General features: G+C 43.9%; 1 protein-coding gene across 1 annotated transcript in view; it reads left to right on the forward strand.

The window, feature by feature from the left end:
- Window positions 1-17,765, forward strand: part of glsl (glutaminase like) — a 32,086-nt gene that overhangs the window by 8,427 nt on the left and 5,894 nt on the right. The window contains exon 9 of the mRNA XM_060928124.1: window positions 17,614-17,681. Within this exon, the coding sequence (XP_060784107.1) occupies window positions 17,614-17,681 (68 nt within the window). The remainder of the gene's footprint in view (window positions 1-17,613; window positions 17,682-17,765) is intronic.

Here is a 17,765-nt window from a genome sequence, read left to right on the forward strand (position 1 = left end):
GCGCAACTCCTCCTAGGCCGTTCATAGGAATGTCACCAAAATTGATAGACATCATCTAGAGACATGGCTGACAAAAGTTCCTAAATATGTTTCACGTAGGATAAGCCGTTCAGAAGTTATACGTCAATCAATTTTCGATGCAAAATTTTACATGCTTAAAAATTCATAACAAATCTTCTAATTGCTCAAAACTGCTCATACTTCACACGCAAATCACTCATTGGGCTTCTGACATGCTACCCAAATTCTGTTATATTTCGCCACTGGGGGCGCTATTTTTGGGCAAAAAATCCAATCTTTCCTCAAATTTGGTCAAACTTCACGGCCACCCTCTTACTACCTCCCATGTCATGTATACCACATTTTGGGAATTTTCGTCCATGGGGGGCGCTGTTTTTGGCCGACGCAATTGCTCCAAACCGGGTTTTTGGTAAATAATTCCATAATGCTTTTCCTTCACACCACTACCTTGTGATAGTACGTTGCTGTTGTAGACACTTATTTTTCCAACTCATAATCGCTCATGTACAGCATAGCGCCACCTACTGACATGGGAAAAACCAAAACATTTTTTCTTCAAAAATCAATATCTCATCTTCTATTTACTCAATCTTGATCAAACTTGATACGCACACTCTTAACAGGTCACCTGACATATCTCCCAAATTTTGTGAACTTTTGCCACTGGGGGCGCTGTTTTCAGGCAACATTTTATATCTCGGCTTCTGATTGGTCAAACTTGATCAAACTTGACACAACAACTCTTCATAGGTCCCTTGACATGTATACCAAATTTGGTGAACTTTCACCACTGGGGGCGCTCATTGCGCTGTATCAGTTGCAGGAGAGGTGTTTACAATCATGAGGCACCAGGAGTATGTTGTTTTGGTTGCCTTAAACACACATGACTTGTGGGGAATGGGTAGGCAGTCGGGAGCAGGTGTTGTAGCGTTACATACAGACTAATAGATGTCTAACAGAAGACAATCCTATGTAGCTATAGCTTGGTGACTGATGAGGTAAATACATTACTTTGGTTGGGAAGCCATGGCATTAAATGTTCTGTCCATGACAACATCTCAGCGCACCGTGTACTCTGTGTCCGATTCTGTGCTTTGTCGCCATTGTGGGAGTAATGTCTCTTGCCGAAGAAGCTGTGGAAGGTATTTCGCGGGGACGCATGCCCCCGCCCCCCTTGGCCGCTGGCGCGAGGGCCCGTCGAGGCCGCTTGCGGCTTTAATTAGGGCCCGAGCCCTATCGGGCGAAGGCCCTATTGTTCTTGTAAGAGTTCACTATTATTATTCTTCCGTCTTCTTCTTCTTCTTTATTTTTCTCCGCTGTTGGGCCATTTTCGGGGTGCTTGCCATGGGCGAAAACGCACGAAATTTGGCACCAGTTCCGAGAATTGCCACCGCTACTGAGAACCAAAAGCCCAAACTTGGCCGGGGCTCAGGGCCTCTATAGCACCCCCTAAGTCGTTGTGATTTTGGCCTCCCGCATTAAGGTGCCTGGTTGCCATATAGTTTGTAGTAGTGCCATGCCATTTGGTATGCATATGTATCTCACTAAGCCGGACAAAAATGTAATGCCAATGCATTAGCCACGCCCAACAGGAAGTGAGGTAATTTCACTTTTGTGCGAAATGCATGGCCACGAAGACGGCGCAACTCCTCCTAGACCGTTCATAGGAATGTCACCAAAATTGACACACATCATCTAGAGACATGGCTGACAAAAGTTACTAAATACGTTTCACGTAGGATAAACCGTTCAGAAGTTATACGTCAATCATTTTTCGATGCAAAATTGTACATGCTTAAAAATTCATAACAAATCTTCTGATTGCTCAAAACTGCTCATACTTCACACGCACATCACTCATTGGGCTTCTGACATGTTACAAAATTTCTGTGATATTTCGCCACTGGGGGCGCTATTTTTGGGCAAAATTTCCAATCTTTCCTCAAATTTGGCCAAACTTCACGGCCACCCTCTTACTGCCTCCCATGTCATGTATACCACATTTTGGAAATTTTCGTCCATGGGGGGCGCTGTTTTTGGCCGACGCAATTGCTCCAAAACGGGTTTTTGGTAAATAATTCCATAATGCTTTTCCTTCACACCACTACCTTGTGATAGTACGTTGCTGTTGTAGACACTTATTTTTCCACCTCATAATCGCTCATGTACAGCATAGCGCCACCTACTGACATGGGAAAAACCAAAAAATTTATTCTTCAAAAATCTATATCTCATCTTCTATTTACTCAATTGTCATCAAACTTCATACGCATACTCTTCATAGCTCACCTGTCATCTCCACCAAATTTTGTGCACTTTCGCCCCTGGGGGTGCTGGTTATGGCAAAAATGATATTGCAGCTTCTGATCTGTCAAACTTGCCAAGCAAACTCTTTACAAGACCCTTATTGGGGCGCTTGCCATGGTCGACAACACACGAAATTTGGCTCCTTTTTCTCAGACTGCCACCGCTACTGAGACCCAGAAGCCCAGATCCAGGCGGGCCTCAGGGCCTCTATAGCGCCCCCTAACTCGTTGTGATTTTGGCCTCCCGCATTAAGGTGCCTGGTTGCCATGTAGTTTGTGGTAGTGGCATGCCATTTGGTACGCATATGTATCTCACTAAGCCGGACAAAAATGTAATGCCAATGCATTAGCCACGCCCAACAGGAAGTGAGGTAATTTCACTTTTGTGCGAAATGCATGGCCACGAGCACGGCGCAATTCCTCCTAGACCGTTCATAGGAATGTCACCAAAATTGAAACACATGATCTACAGAAATGGCTGACAAAAGTTTCTAAATAGGTTTCACGTTGCATAAACCGTTCAGAAGTTATACGTCAATCAATTTTCACTGCAAAATTTTACATGCTTAAAAATTCATTACAAATCTTCTAATTGCTCAAAACTGCTCATACTTCAGACGCAACTCACTCATTGGGCTTCTGACATGTTACCCAATTTCTGTGATATTTCGCCACTGGGGGCGCTATTTTTGGGCAAAAAATCCAATCTTTCCTCAAATTTGGTCAAACTTCACGGCCACCCTCTTACTACCTCCCATGTCATGTATACCACATTTTGGGAATTTTCGTCCCTGGGGGGCGCTGTTTTTGGCCGACGCAATTACTCCAACACGGGTTTTTGGTAAATAATTCCATAATGCTTTTCCTTCACACCACTACCTTGTGATAGTACGTTGCTGTTGTAGACACTTATTTTTCCAACTCATAATCGCTCATGTACAGCATAGCGCCACCTTCTGACATGGGAAAAACCAAAAAATTTATTCTTCAAAAATCTATATCTCATCTTCTATTTACTCAATTGTCATCAAACTTCATACGCAAACTCTTCATAGCTCACCTGACATATACGCCAAATTTTGTGCACTTTCGCCCCTGGGGGTGCTGATTATGGCAAAAATGATATTGCAGCTTCTGATTTGTCAAACTTGGCAAGCAAACTCTTTTCAAGACCCTTATTGAGGCGCTTGCCATGGTCGACAACGCACGAAGTGCGAGACCCTATTGTTGCCATGTGTCCAATTCTGTGCTTTGTCGCCATTGTGGGAGTAATGTCTCTTGCCGCAGAAGCTGTGGAAGGTTTTTCGCGGGGACGCATGCCCCCGCCCCCCTTGGCCGCTGGCGCGAGGGCCCGTCGAGGCCGCTTGCGGCTTTAATTCTATTTTATTCTTTATTCTATTCTGCTGGGGGTTTTTTCTCATCCTATTTGAACTACTACTTCATTTTATTATTTTATTTTTACTATTGTTTAATTCTTATTATTTTCTTTTAATTCTTTTAATTATTTTAATTAATTGTTTTAGAATAAAAATAAAATTATTTTATGTAATTTTATTTCTCTATCGTTTACTGTTTTTAGGGCCCGAGCCCTATGGGCGAAGGCCCTATTGTTCTTGTAAGAGTTCACTATTATTATTCTTCCGTCTTCTTCTTCTTCTTCTTCTTCTTCTTCTTCTTCCGTCTTCTTCTTCTTCTTCTTCCGTCTTCTTCTTCTTCTTTATTTTTCTCCGCTGTTGGGCCATTTTCGGGGCGCTTGCCATGGGCGAAAACGCACGAAATTTGGGACCAGTTCCGAGAATTGCCACCGCTACTCAGAACCAGAAGCCCAAACTTGGCCGGGGCTCAGGGCCTCCATAGCGCCCCCTAAGTCGTTGTGATTTTGGCCTCCCGCATTAAGGTGCCTGGTTGCCATATAGTTTGTAGTAGTGGCATGCAATTTGGTACGCATATGTATCTCACTAAGCCGGACAAAAATGTAATGCCAATGCATTAGCCACGCCCAACAGGAAGTGAGGTAATTTCACTTTTGTGCGAAATGCATGGCCACGAAGACGGCGCAACTCCTCCTAGACCGTTCATAGGAATGTCACCAAAATTGATACACATCATCTACAGACATGGCTGACAAAAGTTACTAAATACGTTTCACGTCGGATTAACCGTTCAGAAGTTTTACGTCAATCAATTTTCGATGCAAAATTTTACATGCTTAAAAATTCATAACAAATCTTCTGATTGCTCAAAACTGCTCATACTTCACGTGCAAATCACTCATTGGGCTTCTGACATGTTACCCAATTTCTGTGATATTTCGCCACTGGGGGCGCTATTTTGGGGCAAAAATTCCAATCTTTCCTCAATTTTGGTCAAATTTCACGGCCACCCTCTTACTACCTCCCATGTCATGTATACCACGTTTTGGAAATTTTCGTCCATGGGGGGCGCTGTTTTTGGCCGACGCTATTGCTCCAAAACGGGTTTTTGGTAAATAATTCCATAATGCTTTTCCTTCACACCACTTCCTTGTGATAGTACGTTGCTGTTGTAGACACTTACTTTTCCAACTCATAATCACTCATGTACAGCATAGCGCCACCTACTGACATGGGAAAAACCAAAAAATTTATTCTTCAAAAATCTATATCTCATCTTCTATTTACTCAATTGTCATCAAACTTCATAGGCAAACTCTTCATAGCTCACCTGACATGTACGCCAAATTTTGTGCACTTTCGCCCCTGGGGGTGCTGGTTATGGCTAAAATGATATTGCAGCTTCTGATTTGTCAAACTTGGCAAGCAAACTCTTTACAAGACCCTTATTGGGGCGCTTGCCATGGTCGACAACGCACGAAATTTGGCTCCTTCTTCTTAGACTGCCACCGCTACTGAGAACCAGAAGCCCAGATCCAGGCGGGCCTCAGGGCCTCTATAGCGCCCCCCGAGCACCGTACAGTGCGAGACCCTATTGTTGCCATGTGTCCAATTCTGTGCTTTGTCGCCATTGTGGGAGTAATGTCTCTTGCCGAAGAAGCTGTGGAAGGTTTTTCGCGGGGACGCATGCCCCCGCCCCCCTTGGCCGCTGGCGCGAGGGCCCGTCGAGGCCACTTGCGGCTTTAATTAGGGCCCGAGCCCTATAGGGCGAAGGCCCTATTGTTCTTGTAAGAGTTCACTATTATTAGGGCCCGAGCCCTATAGGGCGAAGGCCCTATTGTTCTTGTAAGAGTTCACTATTATTAGGGCCCGAGCCCTATAGGGCGAAGGCCCTATTGTTCTTGTAAGAGTTCACTATTATTATTAGGGCCCGAGCCCTATAGGGCGAAGGCCCTATTGTTCTTGTAAGAGTTCACTATTATTATTATTAGGGCCCGAGCCCTATAGGGCGAAGGCCCTATTGATCTTGTTCGGTTTTTTATTATTATTATTATTATTATTATTATTATTATTATTATTATTCCTTAGTCGCGGTCGCTGTTCGGCCTTTTTTGGGGCACTTCCTGTGGACGAAAACGCGCATATTTTGGATCATTTTATCGGCATCCCCTACGCTACTCAGATCCAAAACCCCAGATCTGGGCGGGGCTCTGGGCCTCTATAGCGCCCCCTAACGCCTTGAAAATTTTGCCTTTTTTCGAAGGCTCCTGGTTGCCATATAGTTTGTCGTAGAGGAACGAAATTTGGTTCACATATGTATCTTACTGAGACGAACAAAAAAAGTTCTATGAATGCATAGCCACGCCCAACAGGAAGTGAGGTAATTTTACTTTTGTGCGAAATGCATGGCCACGAAGACGGCGCAACTCCTCCTAGACCGTTCATGGGAATGTCCCCAAAATTGATACACATCATCTACAGACATGGCTGACAAAAGTTACTAAATACGTTTCACGTAGGATAAAACGTTCAGAAGTTATACGTCGATCAATTTTCACTTCAAAATTTTACATGCTAAAAAATTCATAACAAATCTTCTAATTGCTCAAAACTGCTCATACTTCACACGCAAATCACTCATTGGGCTTCTGACATGTTACCCAATTTCTGTGATATTTCGCCACTGGGGGCGCTATTTTTGGGCAAAAAATCCAATCTTTCCTCAAATTTGGTCAAACTTCACGGCCACCCTCTTACTACCTCCCATGTCATGTATACCGCATTTTGGGAATTTTCGTCCATGGGGGGCGCTGTTTTTGGCCGACGCAATTGCTCCAAAACGGGTTTTTGGTAAATAATTCCATAATGCTTTTCCTTCACACCACTACCTTGTGATAGTGCGTTCCTGTTGTGGACACTTATTTTTCCAACTCATAATCGCTCATGTACAGCATAGCGCCACCTTCTGACATGGGAAAAACCAAAAAATTTATTCTTCAAAAATCTATATCTCATCTTCTATTTACTCAATTGTCATCAAACTTCATACGCAATCTCTTCATAGCTCACCTGACATGTCCGCCAAATTTTGTGCACTTTCGCCCCTGGGGGTGCTGGTTATGGCGGAAATGATATTGCAGCTTCTGATTTGTCAAACTTGGCAAGCAAACTCTTTTCAAGACCCTTATTGGGGCGCTTGCCATGGTCGACAACGCACGAAATTTGGCTCCTTTTTCTTAGACTGCCACCGCTTCTGAGAACCAAAAGCCCAGATCCAGCCGGGCCTCAGGGCCTCTATAGCGCCCCCTAACTCGTTGTGATTTTGGCCTCCCGCTTTAAGGTGCCTGGTTGCCATGTAGTTTGTAGGAGTGGCGTGCCATTTGGTACGCATATGTATCTCACTAAGCCGGACAAAAATGTACTGCCAATGCATTAGCCACGCCCAACAGGAAGTGAGGTAATTTCACTTTTGTGCGAAATGCATGGCCACGAAGACGGCGCAACTCCTCCTAGACTGTTCATAGGAATGTCACCAAAATTGATACACATCATCTACAGACATGGCTGACAAAAGTTACTAAATAAGTTTCACGTAGCTTGAACCGCTCAGAAGTTATACGTCAATCAATTTTTAATGCAAAATTTTACATGCTTAAAAATTCATAACAAATCTTCTAATTGCTCAAAACTGCTCATACTTCACACGCAAATCCCTCATTGGGCTTCTGACATGTTCCCCATTTTCTGTGATATTTCGCCACTGGGGGCGCTATTTTTGGGCAAACAATCCAATCTTTCCTCAAATTTGGTCAAACTTCACGGCCACCCTCTTACTACCGCCCATGTCATGTATACCACATTTTGGGAATTTTCGTCCATGGGGGGCGCTGTTTTTGGCCGACGCAATTTCTCCAAAACGGGTTTCTGGTAAATAATTCCATAATGCTTTTCCTTCACACCACTACCTTGTGATAGTGCGTTGCTGTTGTAGACACTTATTTCTCCAACTCATAATCGCTCATGTACAGCATAGCGCCACCTTCTGACATGGGAAAAACCAAAACATTTATTCTTCAAAAATCTATCTCTCATCTTCTATTTACTCAATTGTCATCAAACTTCATAAGCAAACTCTTCATAGCTCTCCTGACATATCCGCCAAATTTTGTGCACTTTCACCCCTGGGGGTGCTGGTTATGGCACACACGATGTTGCAGCTTCTGATTGGTCAAACTTGGCAAGCAGACTCTTTACGGTATTTCGCGGGGACGCATGCCCCCGCCCCCACTGGCCGCTGGCGCGAGGGCCCGTCAAGGCCGCTTGCGGCTTTAATTCTTTATTTTTCTCCGCTGTTGGGCCATTTTCGGGGCGCTTGCCATGGGCGAAAACGCGCGAAATTTGGCGCCACTTCCGAGAATTGCCACCGCTACTCAGAACCAAAAGCCCACACTTGGCCGGGGCTCAGGGCCTCTATAGCGCCCCCTAAGTCATTGTGATTTTGGCCTCCCGCATTAAGGTGCCTGGTTGCCATATAGTTTGTAGTAGTGGCATGCCATTTGGTATGCATATGTATCTCACTAAGCCGGACAAAAATGTAATGCCAATGCATTAGCCACGCCCAACAGGAAGTGAGGTAATTTCACTTTTGTGTGAAATGCATGGCCACGAAGATGGCGCAACTCCTCCTAGACCGTTCATAGGAATGTCACCAAAATTGATACACCTCATCTACAGACATGGCTGACAAAAGTTACTAAATACGTTTCACGTAGGATAAACCGTTCAGAAGTTATACGTCAATCAATTTTCACTTCAAAATTTTACATGCTAAAAAATTCATAACAAATCTTCTAATTGCTCAACACTGCTCATACTTCACACACTAATCACTCATTGGGCTTCTGACATGTTACCCAATTTCTGTGATATTTTGCCACTGGGGGCGCTATTTTTGGGCAAAAAATCCAATCTTTCCTCAAATTTGGTCAAACTTCACGGCCACCCTCTTACTACCTCCCATGTCATGTATACCACATTTTGGGAATTTTCGTCCATGGGGGGCACTGTTTTTGGCCGACGCAATTTCTCCAAAACGGGTTTTTGGTAAATTATTCCATAATGCTTTTCCTTTACACCACTACCTTGTGATAGTGCGTTGCTGTTGTGGACACTTATTTTTCCATCTCATAATCACTCATGTACAGCATAGCGCCACCTACTGACATGGGAAAAACCAAAAAATTTATTCTTCAAAAATCTATATCTCATCTTCTGTTTACTCAATTGTCATCAAACTTCATACGCAAACTCTTCATAGCTCACCTGACATGTACGCCAAATTTTGTGCACTTTTGCCCCTGGGGGTGCGGGTTATGGCAGAAATGATATTGCAGCTTCTGATTTGTCAAACTTGGCAAGCAAACTCTTTACAAGACCCTTTTTGGGGCGCTTGCCATGGTCGACATCGCACGAAATTTGGCTCCTTTTTCTTAGACTCCCACCACTACTGAGAACCAGAAGCCCAGATCCAGGCGGGCCTCAGGGCCTCTATAGCGCCCCCTAACTCATTGTGATTTTGGCCTCCCACATTAAGGTGCCTGGTTGCCATGTAGATTGTAGTAGTGGCATGCCATTTGGTACGCATATGTATCTCACTAATCCGGACAAAAATGTAATGCCAATGCATTAGCCACGCCCAACAGGAAGTAAGGTAATTTCACTTTTGTGCGAAATGCATGGCCACGAAAACGGCGCAACTCCTCCTAGACCGTTCATAGGAATGTCACCAAAATTGATACACATCATCGACAGACAGGGCTGACAAAAGTTCCTAAATACGTTTCACGTAGAATAAACCGTTCAGAAGTTATACGTCAATCAATTTTCAATGCAAAATTTTACATGCTTAAAAATTCATAACATATCTTCAAATTGCTCAAAACTGCTCATACTTCACACGCAAATCACTCATTGGGCATCTGACATGTTACCCAATTTCTGTGATATTTCGCCACTGGGGGCGCTATTTTTGGGCAAAAAATCCAATCTTTCCTCAAATTTGGTCAAACTTCACGGCCACCCTCTTACTACCTCCCATGTCATGTACACCTCATTTTGGGAATTTTCGTCCATGGGGGGCGCTGTTTTTGGCCAACGCAATTGCTCCAAAACAGGTTTTTGGTAAATAATTCCATAATGCTTCTCCTTCACACCACTACCTTGTGATAGTACGTTGCTGTTGTAGACACTTATTTTTCCAACTAATAATCGCTCATGTGCAGCATAGCGCCACCTACTGACATGGGAGAAACCATAAAATTTATTCTTCAAAAATCAATATCTCATCTTCTATTTTCTCAATCTTGATCAAACTTGATACGCACACTCGTAACAGGTCACCTGACATATGTGCCAAATTTTGTGAACTTTTGCCACTGGGGGCGCTGTTTTCAGGCAACAATTTATATCTCGGCTTCTGATTGGTCAAACTTGATCAAACTTTACAAAACAACTCTTCATAGGTCCCTTGACATGTATACCAAATTTGGTGAACTTTCACCACTGGGGGCGCTCATTGCGCTGTAGCAGTTGCAGGAGAGGTGTTTACAATCATGAGGCACCAGGAGTATGTTGTTTTGGTTGCCTTAAACACACATGACTTGTGGACCACTGGGGGCGCTCATTGCACTGTAGCAGTTGCAGGAGAGGTGTTTACAATCATGAGGCACCAGGAGTATGTTGTTTTGGTTGCCTTAAACACACATGACTTGTGGGGAATGGGTAGGCAGTCGGGAGCAAGTGTTGTAGCATAGCGCCACCTACTGACATGGGAGAAACCAAAAAATTTATTCTTCAAAAATCAATATCTCATCTTCTATTTTCTCAATCTTGATCAAACTTGATACGCACACTCTTAACAGGTCACCTGACATATGTGCCAAATTTTGTGAACTTTTGCCACTGGGGGCGCTGTTTTCAGGCAACAATTTATATCTCGGCTTCTGATTGGTCAAACTTGATCAAACTTTACAAAACAACTCTTCATAGGTCCCTTGACATGTATACCAAATTTGGTGAACTTTCACCACTGGGGGCGCTCATTGCGCTGTAGCAGTTGCAGGAGAGGTGTTTACAATCATGAGGCACCAGGAGTATGTTGTTTTGGTTGCCTTAAACACACATGACTTGTGGACCACTGGGGGCGCTCATTGCACTGTATCAGTTGCAGGAGAGGTGTTTACAATCATGAGGCACCAGGAGTATGTTGTTTTGGTTGCCTTAAACACACATGACTTGTGGACCACTGGGGGCGCTCATTGCACTGTAGCAGTTGCAGGAGAGCTCTTTACAATCATGAGGCACCAGGAGTATGTTGTTTTGGTTGCCTTAAACACACATGACTTGTGGGGAATGGGTAGGCAGTCGGGAGCAAGTGTTGTAGCGTTACATACAGACTAATAGATGTCTAACAGAAGACAATCCTATGTAGCTATAGCTTGGTGACTGATGAGGTAAATACATTAATTTGGTTGGGAAGCCATGGCATAAAATGTTCTGTCCATGACAACATCTCAGCGCACCGTGTACTCTGTGTCCAATTCTGTGCTTTGTCACCATTGTGGGAGTAATGTCTCTTGCCAAAGAAGCTGTGGAAGGTATTTCGCGGGGACGCATGCCCCCGCCCCCCTTGGCCGCTGGCGCGAGGGCCCGTCGAGGCCGCTTGCGGCTTTAATTCTTCTTTATTTTTCTCCGCTGTTGGGCCATTTTCGGGGCGCTTGCCATGGGCGAAAACGCGCGAAATTTGGCGCCACTTCCGAGAATTGCCACCGCTACTCAGAACCAAAAGCCCACACTTGGCCGGGGCTCAGGGCCTCTATAGCGCCCCCTAAGTCGCTGTGATTTTGGCATCCCGCATTAAGGTGCCTGGTTGCCATTTAGTTTGTAGTAGTGGCATGCCATTTGGTACGCATATGTATCTCACTAAGCCGGACAAAAATGTAATGCCAATGCATTAGCCACGCCCAACAGGAAGTGAGGTAATTTCACTTTTGTGTGAAATGCATGGCCACGAAGATGGCGCAACTCCTCCTAGACCGTTCATAGGAATGTCACCAAAATTGATACACATCATCTACAGACATGGCTGACAAAAGTTACTAAATACGTTTCACGTAGGATAAACCGTTCAGAAGTTATACGTCAATCAATTTTCACTTCAAAATTTTACATGCTAAAAAATTCATAACAAATCTTCTAATTGCTCAACACTGCTCATACTTCACACGCTAATCACTCATTGGGCTTCTGACATGTTACCCAATTTCTGTGATATTTCGCCACTGGGGGCGCTATTTTTGGGCAAAAAATCCAATCTTTCCTCAAATTTGGTCAAACTTCACGGCCAGCCTCTTACTACCTCCCATGTCATGTATACCACATTTTGGGAATTTTCGTCCATGGGGGGCGCTGTTTTTGGCTGACGCAATTTCTCCAAAACGGGTTTTTGGTCAATAATTCCATAATGCTTTTCCTTCACACCACTACCTTGTGATAGTGCGTTGCTGTTGTGGACCCTTATTTTTCCATCTCATAATCACTCATGTACAGCATAGCGCCACCTACTGACATGGGAAAAACCAAAAAATTTATTCTTCAAAAATCTATATCTCATCTTCTGTTTACTCAATTGTCATCAAACTTCATACACAAACTCTTCATAGCTCACCTGACATGTACGCCAAATTTTGTGCACTTTCGCCCCTGGGGGTGCTGGTTATGGCAGAAATGATATTGCAGCTTCTGATTTGTCAAACTTGGCAAGCAAACTCTTTACAAGACCCTTTTTGGGGCGCTTGCCATGGTCGACATCGCACGAAATTTGGCTCCTTTTTCTTAGACTCCCACCGCTACTGAGAACCAGAAGCCCAGATCCAGGCGGGCCTCAGGGCCTCTTTAGCGCCCCCTAACTCATTGTGATTTTGGCCTCCCGCATTAAGGTGCCTGGTTGCCATGTAGTTTGTAGTAGTGGCATGCCATTTGGTACGCATATGTATCTCACTAAGCCGGACAAAAATGTAATGCCTATGCATTAGCCACGCCCTACAGGAAGTGAGGTAATTTCACTTTTGTGCGAAATGCATGGCCACGAAGACGGCGCAACTCCTCCTAGACCGTTCATAGGAATGTCACCAAAATTGATACACATCATCTACAGACACGGCTGACAAAAGTTCCTAAATACGTTTCACGTAGAATAAACCGTTCAGAAGTTATACGTCAATCAATTTTCAATGCAAAATTTTACATGCTTAAAAATTCATAACATATCTTCAAATTGCTCAAAACTGCTCATACTTCACACGCAAATCACTCATTGGGCATCTGACATGTTACCCAATTTCTGTGATTTTTCGCCACTGGGGGCGCTATTTTTGGGAAGAAAATCCAATCTTTCCTCAAATTTGGTCAAACTTCACGGCCACCCTCTTACTACCTCCCATGTCATGGACACCACATTTTGGGAATTTTCGTCCATGGGGGGCGCTGTTTTTGGCCAACGCAATTGCTCCGAAACAGGTTTTTGGTAAATAATTCCATAACGCTTCTCCTTCACACCACTACCTTGTGATAGTACGTTGCTGTTGTAGACACTTATTTTTCCAACTCATAATCGCTCATGTGCAGCATAGCGCCACCTACTGACATGGGAGAAACCAAAAAATTTATTCTTCAAAAATCAATATCTCATCTTCTATTTTCTCAATCTTGATCAAACTTGATACGCACACTCTTAACAGGTCACCTGACATATGTGCCAAATTTTGTGAACTTTTGCCACTGGGGGCGCTGTTTTCAGGCAACAATTTATATCTCGGCTTCTGATTGGTCAAACTTGATCAAACTTTACAAAACAACTCTTCATAGGTCCCTTGACATGTATACCAAATTTGGTGAACTTTCACCACTGGGGGCGCTCATTGCGCTGTAGCAGTTGCAGGAGAGGTGTTTACAATCATGAGGCACCAGGAGTATGTTGTTTTGGTTGCCTTAAACACACATGACTTGTGGACCACTGGGGGCGCTCATTGCGCTGTAGCAGTTCCAGGAGAGGTGTTTACAATCATGAGGCACCAGGAGTATGTTGTTTTGGTTGCCTTAAACACACATGACTTGTGGGGAATGGGTAGGCAGTCGGGAGCAAGTGTTGTAGCGTTACATACAGACTAATAGATGTCTAACAGAAGACAATCCTATGTAGCTATAGCTTGGTGACTGATGAGGTAAATACATTAATTTGGTTGGGAAGCCATGGCATAAAATGTTCTGTCCATGACAACATCTCAGCGCACCGTGTACTCTGTGTCCAATTCTGTGCTTTGTCACCATTGTGGGAGTAATGTCTCTTGCCAAAGAAGCTGTGGAAGGTATTTCGCGGGGACGCATGCCCCCGCCCCCCTTGGCCGCTGGCGCGAGGGCCCGTCGAGGCCGCTTGCGGCTTTAATTAGGGCCCGAGCCCTATGGGCGAAGGCCCTATTGTTCTTGTAAGAGTTCACTATTATTATTCTTCCGTCTTCTTCTTCTTCTTTATTTTTCTCCGCTGTTGGGCCATTTTCGGGGCGCTTGCCATGGGCGAAAATGCACGAAATTTGGCACCAGTTCCGAGAATTGCCACCGCTACTCAGAACCAAAAGCCCAAACTTGGCCGGGGCTCAGGGCCTCTATAGCGCCCCCTAAGTCGTTGTGATTTTGGTCTCCCGCATTAAGGTGCCTGGTTGCCATGTAGTTTGTAGTAGTGGCATGCCATTTGGTACGCATATGTATCTCACTAAGCCGGACAAAAATGTAATGCCAATGCATTAGCCACGCCCAACAGGAAGTGAGGTAATTTCACTTTTGTGCGAAATGCATGGCCACGAAGACGGCGCAACTCCTCCTAGACCGTTCATAGGAATGTCACCAAAATTGATACACTTCATCTACAGACATGGCTGACAAAAGTTACTAAATACGTTTCACGTAGCATAAACCGTTCAGAAGTTATACGTCAATCAATTTTCAATGCAAAATTATTCATGCTAAAAAATTCATAACAAATCTTCTAATTGCTCAAAACTGCTCATACTTCACACGCTAATCACTCATTGGGCTTCTGACATGTTACCCAATTTCTGTGATATTTCGCCAGTGGGGGCGCTATTTTTGGGCAAAAAATCCAATCTTTCCTCAAATTTGGTCAAACTTCACGGCCACCCTCTTACTACCTCCCATGTCATGTATACCACATTTTGAGAATTTTCGTCCATGGGGGGCGCTGTTTTTGGCCGACGCAATTGCTCCAAAGCGGGTTTTTGGTAAATAATTCCATAATGCTTTTCCTTCACACCACTACCTTCTGATAGTGCGTTGCTGTTGTAGACACTTATTTTTCCAACTCATAATCGCTCATGTACAGCATAGCGCCACCTACTGACATGGGAAAAACCAAAAAATTTATTCTTCAAAAATCTATATCTCATCTTCTATTTACTCAATTGTCATCAAACTTCATAGGCAAACTCTTCATAGCTCACCTGACATGTACGCCAAATTTTGTGCACTTTCGCCCCTGGGGGTGCTGGTTATGGCAGAAATGATATTGCAGCTTCTGATTTGTCAAACTTGGCAAGCAAACTCTTTACAAGACCCTTATTGGGGCACTTGCCATGGTCGACAACGCACGAAATTTGGCTCCTTTTTCTTAGACTGCCACCGCTACTGAGAACCAGAAGCCCAGATCCAGGCGGGCCTCAGGGCCTCTATAGCGCCCCCTAACTCGTTGTGATTTTGGCCTCCCGCATTAAGGTGCCTGGTTGCCATGTAGTTTGTAGTAGTGGCATGCCATTTGGTACGCATATGTATCTCCCTAAGCCGGACAAAAATGTTATGCCACTGCATTAGCCACGCCCAACAGGAAGTGAGGTTATTTCACTTTTGTGCGAAATGCATGGCCACGAAGACGGCGCAACTCCTCCTAGACCGTTCATAGGAATGTCACCAAAATTGATACACATCATCTACAGACATGGCTGACAAAAGTTACTAAATACGTTTCACGTAGCATAAACCGTTCAGAAGTTATACGTCAATCAATTTTCAATGCAAAATTTTACATGCTTAAAAATTCATAACAAATCTTCTAATTGCTCAAAACTGCTCATACTTCACACGCAAATCACTCATTGGGCTTCTGACATGTTACCCAATTTCTGTGATATTTCGCCACTGGGGGCGCTATTTTTGGGCAAAAAATCCAATCTTTCCTCAAATTTGGTCAAACTTCACGGCCACCCTCTTACTACCTCCCATGTCATGTATACCACATTTTGGGAATTTTCGTCCATGGGGGGCGCTGTTTTTAGCCGACGCAATTGCTGCAAAACGGGTTTTTGGTAAATAATTCCATAATGCTTTTCCTTCACACCACTACCTTGTGATAGTACGTTGCTGTTGTAGACACTTATTTTTCCAACTCATAATCGCTCATGTACAGCATAGCGCCACCTACTGACATGGGAAAAACCAAAAAATTTATTCTTCAAAAATCTATATCTCATCTTCTATTTACTCAATTGTCATCAAACTTCATACGCAAACTCTTCATAGCTCACCTGACATATACGCCAGATTTTGTGGACTTTCACCCCTGGGGGTGCTGGTTATGGCAAAAATGATATTGCAGCTTCTGATTTGTCAAACTTGGCAAGCAAACTCTTTACAAGACCCTTATTGGGGCGCTTGCCATGGTCGACAACGCACGAAATTTGGCTCCTTTTTCTTAGACTGCCACCGCTACTGAGAACCAGAAGCCCAGATCCAGGCGGGCCTCAGGGCCTCTATAGCGCCCCCCGAGCACCGTACAGTGCGATACCCTATTGTTGCCATGTGTCCAATTCTGTGCTTTGTCGCCATTGTGGGAGTAATGTCTCTTGCCGAAGAAGCTGTGGAAGGTATTTCGCGGGGACGCATGCCCCCGCCCCCCTTGGCCGCTGGCGCGAGGGCCCGTCGAGGCCGCTTGCGGCTTTAATTGTTTTTACTTCTGTAAAGCACATTGAACTGCCATTGTGTATGAAATGTGCTATATAAATAAACTTGCCTTCCCTTATTCCATATTTTGTTGCTTTTTTTATTTTGGGGGTTTTGTTTTCGAGAAGAGTTTTTATTTCGTCCTTGGTTGGTTCAGCAACATGCTCCACCATTTTGTTTTTCTCTACTCACGGTATATGAGCTGATATCCTAGTAGTAGAGTAGCCAATCAGAACGTGCGATTACTTATATCCAGTGAATGTGGGTTCGAGCCCCGTGGCCGGCGAGGGCCTTTCTGTGCGGAGTTTGCATGTTCTCCCCGTGTCCGCGTGGGTTTCCTCCGGGTGCTCCGTTTTCCCCCACAGTCCAAAGACATGCAGGTTAGGTTAACTGGTGACTCTAAATTGACTGTGAATGTGAGTGTGAATGGTTGTCTGTGTCTATGTGCCAGCCCTGTGATGACCTGGCGACTTGTCCAGGGTGTACCCTGCCTTTCGCCCGTAGTCAGCTGGGATAGGCTCCAGCTTGCCTGCGACCCTGTAGAACAGGATAAAGCGGCTAGAGATAATGAGATTTTATATATATATATATATATATATATATATATATATATATATATATATATATATATATATATATACTTTACACTTACATACAGACCAAAAAACCAATATGAAAATTCAGTATAAATGTGTTATCAAATACAGGACATGCAATATTTATAATGTTCTTAAACAATTCCTTCAAATCAGTTTAAGGGAAATTCAAAGGAAAGAATTGTGTCATTGGAATTAAAATATTAATGACTTAAGAATACTTCAGCAATATAATAAATCTTTTTTTTTTGACAGGAGAAGGAAGACAGAAGCAAAGCCAGTGGAAAGTGGGGGATTTCAATCTGCACAGTGGATGGCCAGAGGTATTGAAGTGAAACCATTTTACAATATGTTTCATCAACTCACCAATTCAAGATTTCCACATAAAAACCCTAGCAATCTTAGAT

Source organism: Neoarius graeffei, chromosome 8, assembly GCF_027579695.1.
Source record: "Neoarius graeffei isolate fNeoGra1 chromosome 8, fNeoGra1.pri, whole genome shotgun sequence".
Taxonomy (NCBI): domain Eukaryota; kingdom Metazoa; phylum Chordata; class Actinopteri; order Siluriformes; family Ariidae; genus Neoarius; species Neoarius graeffei.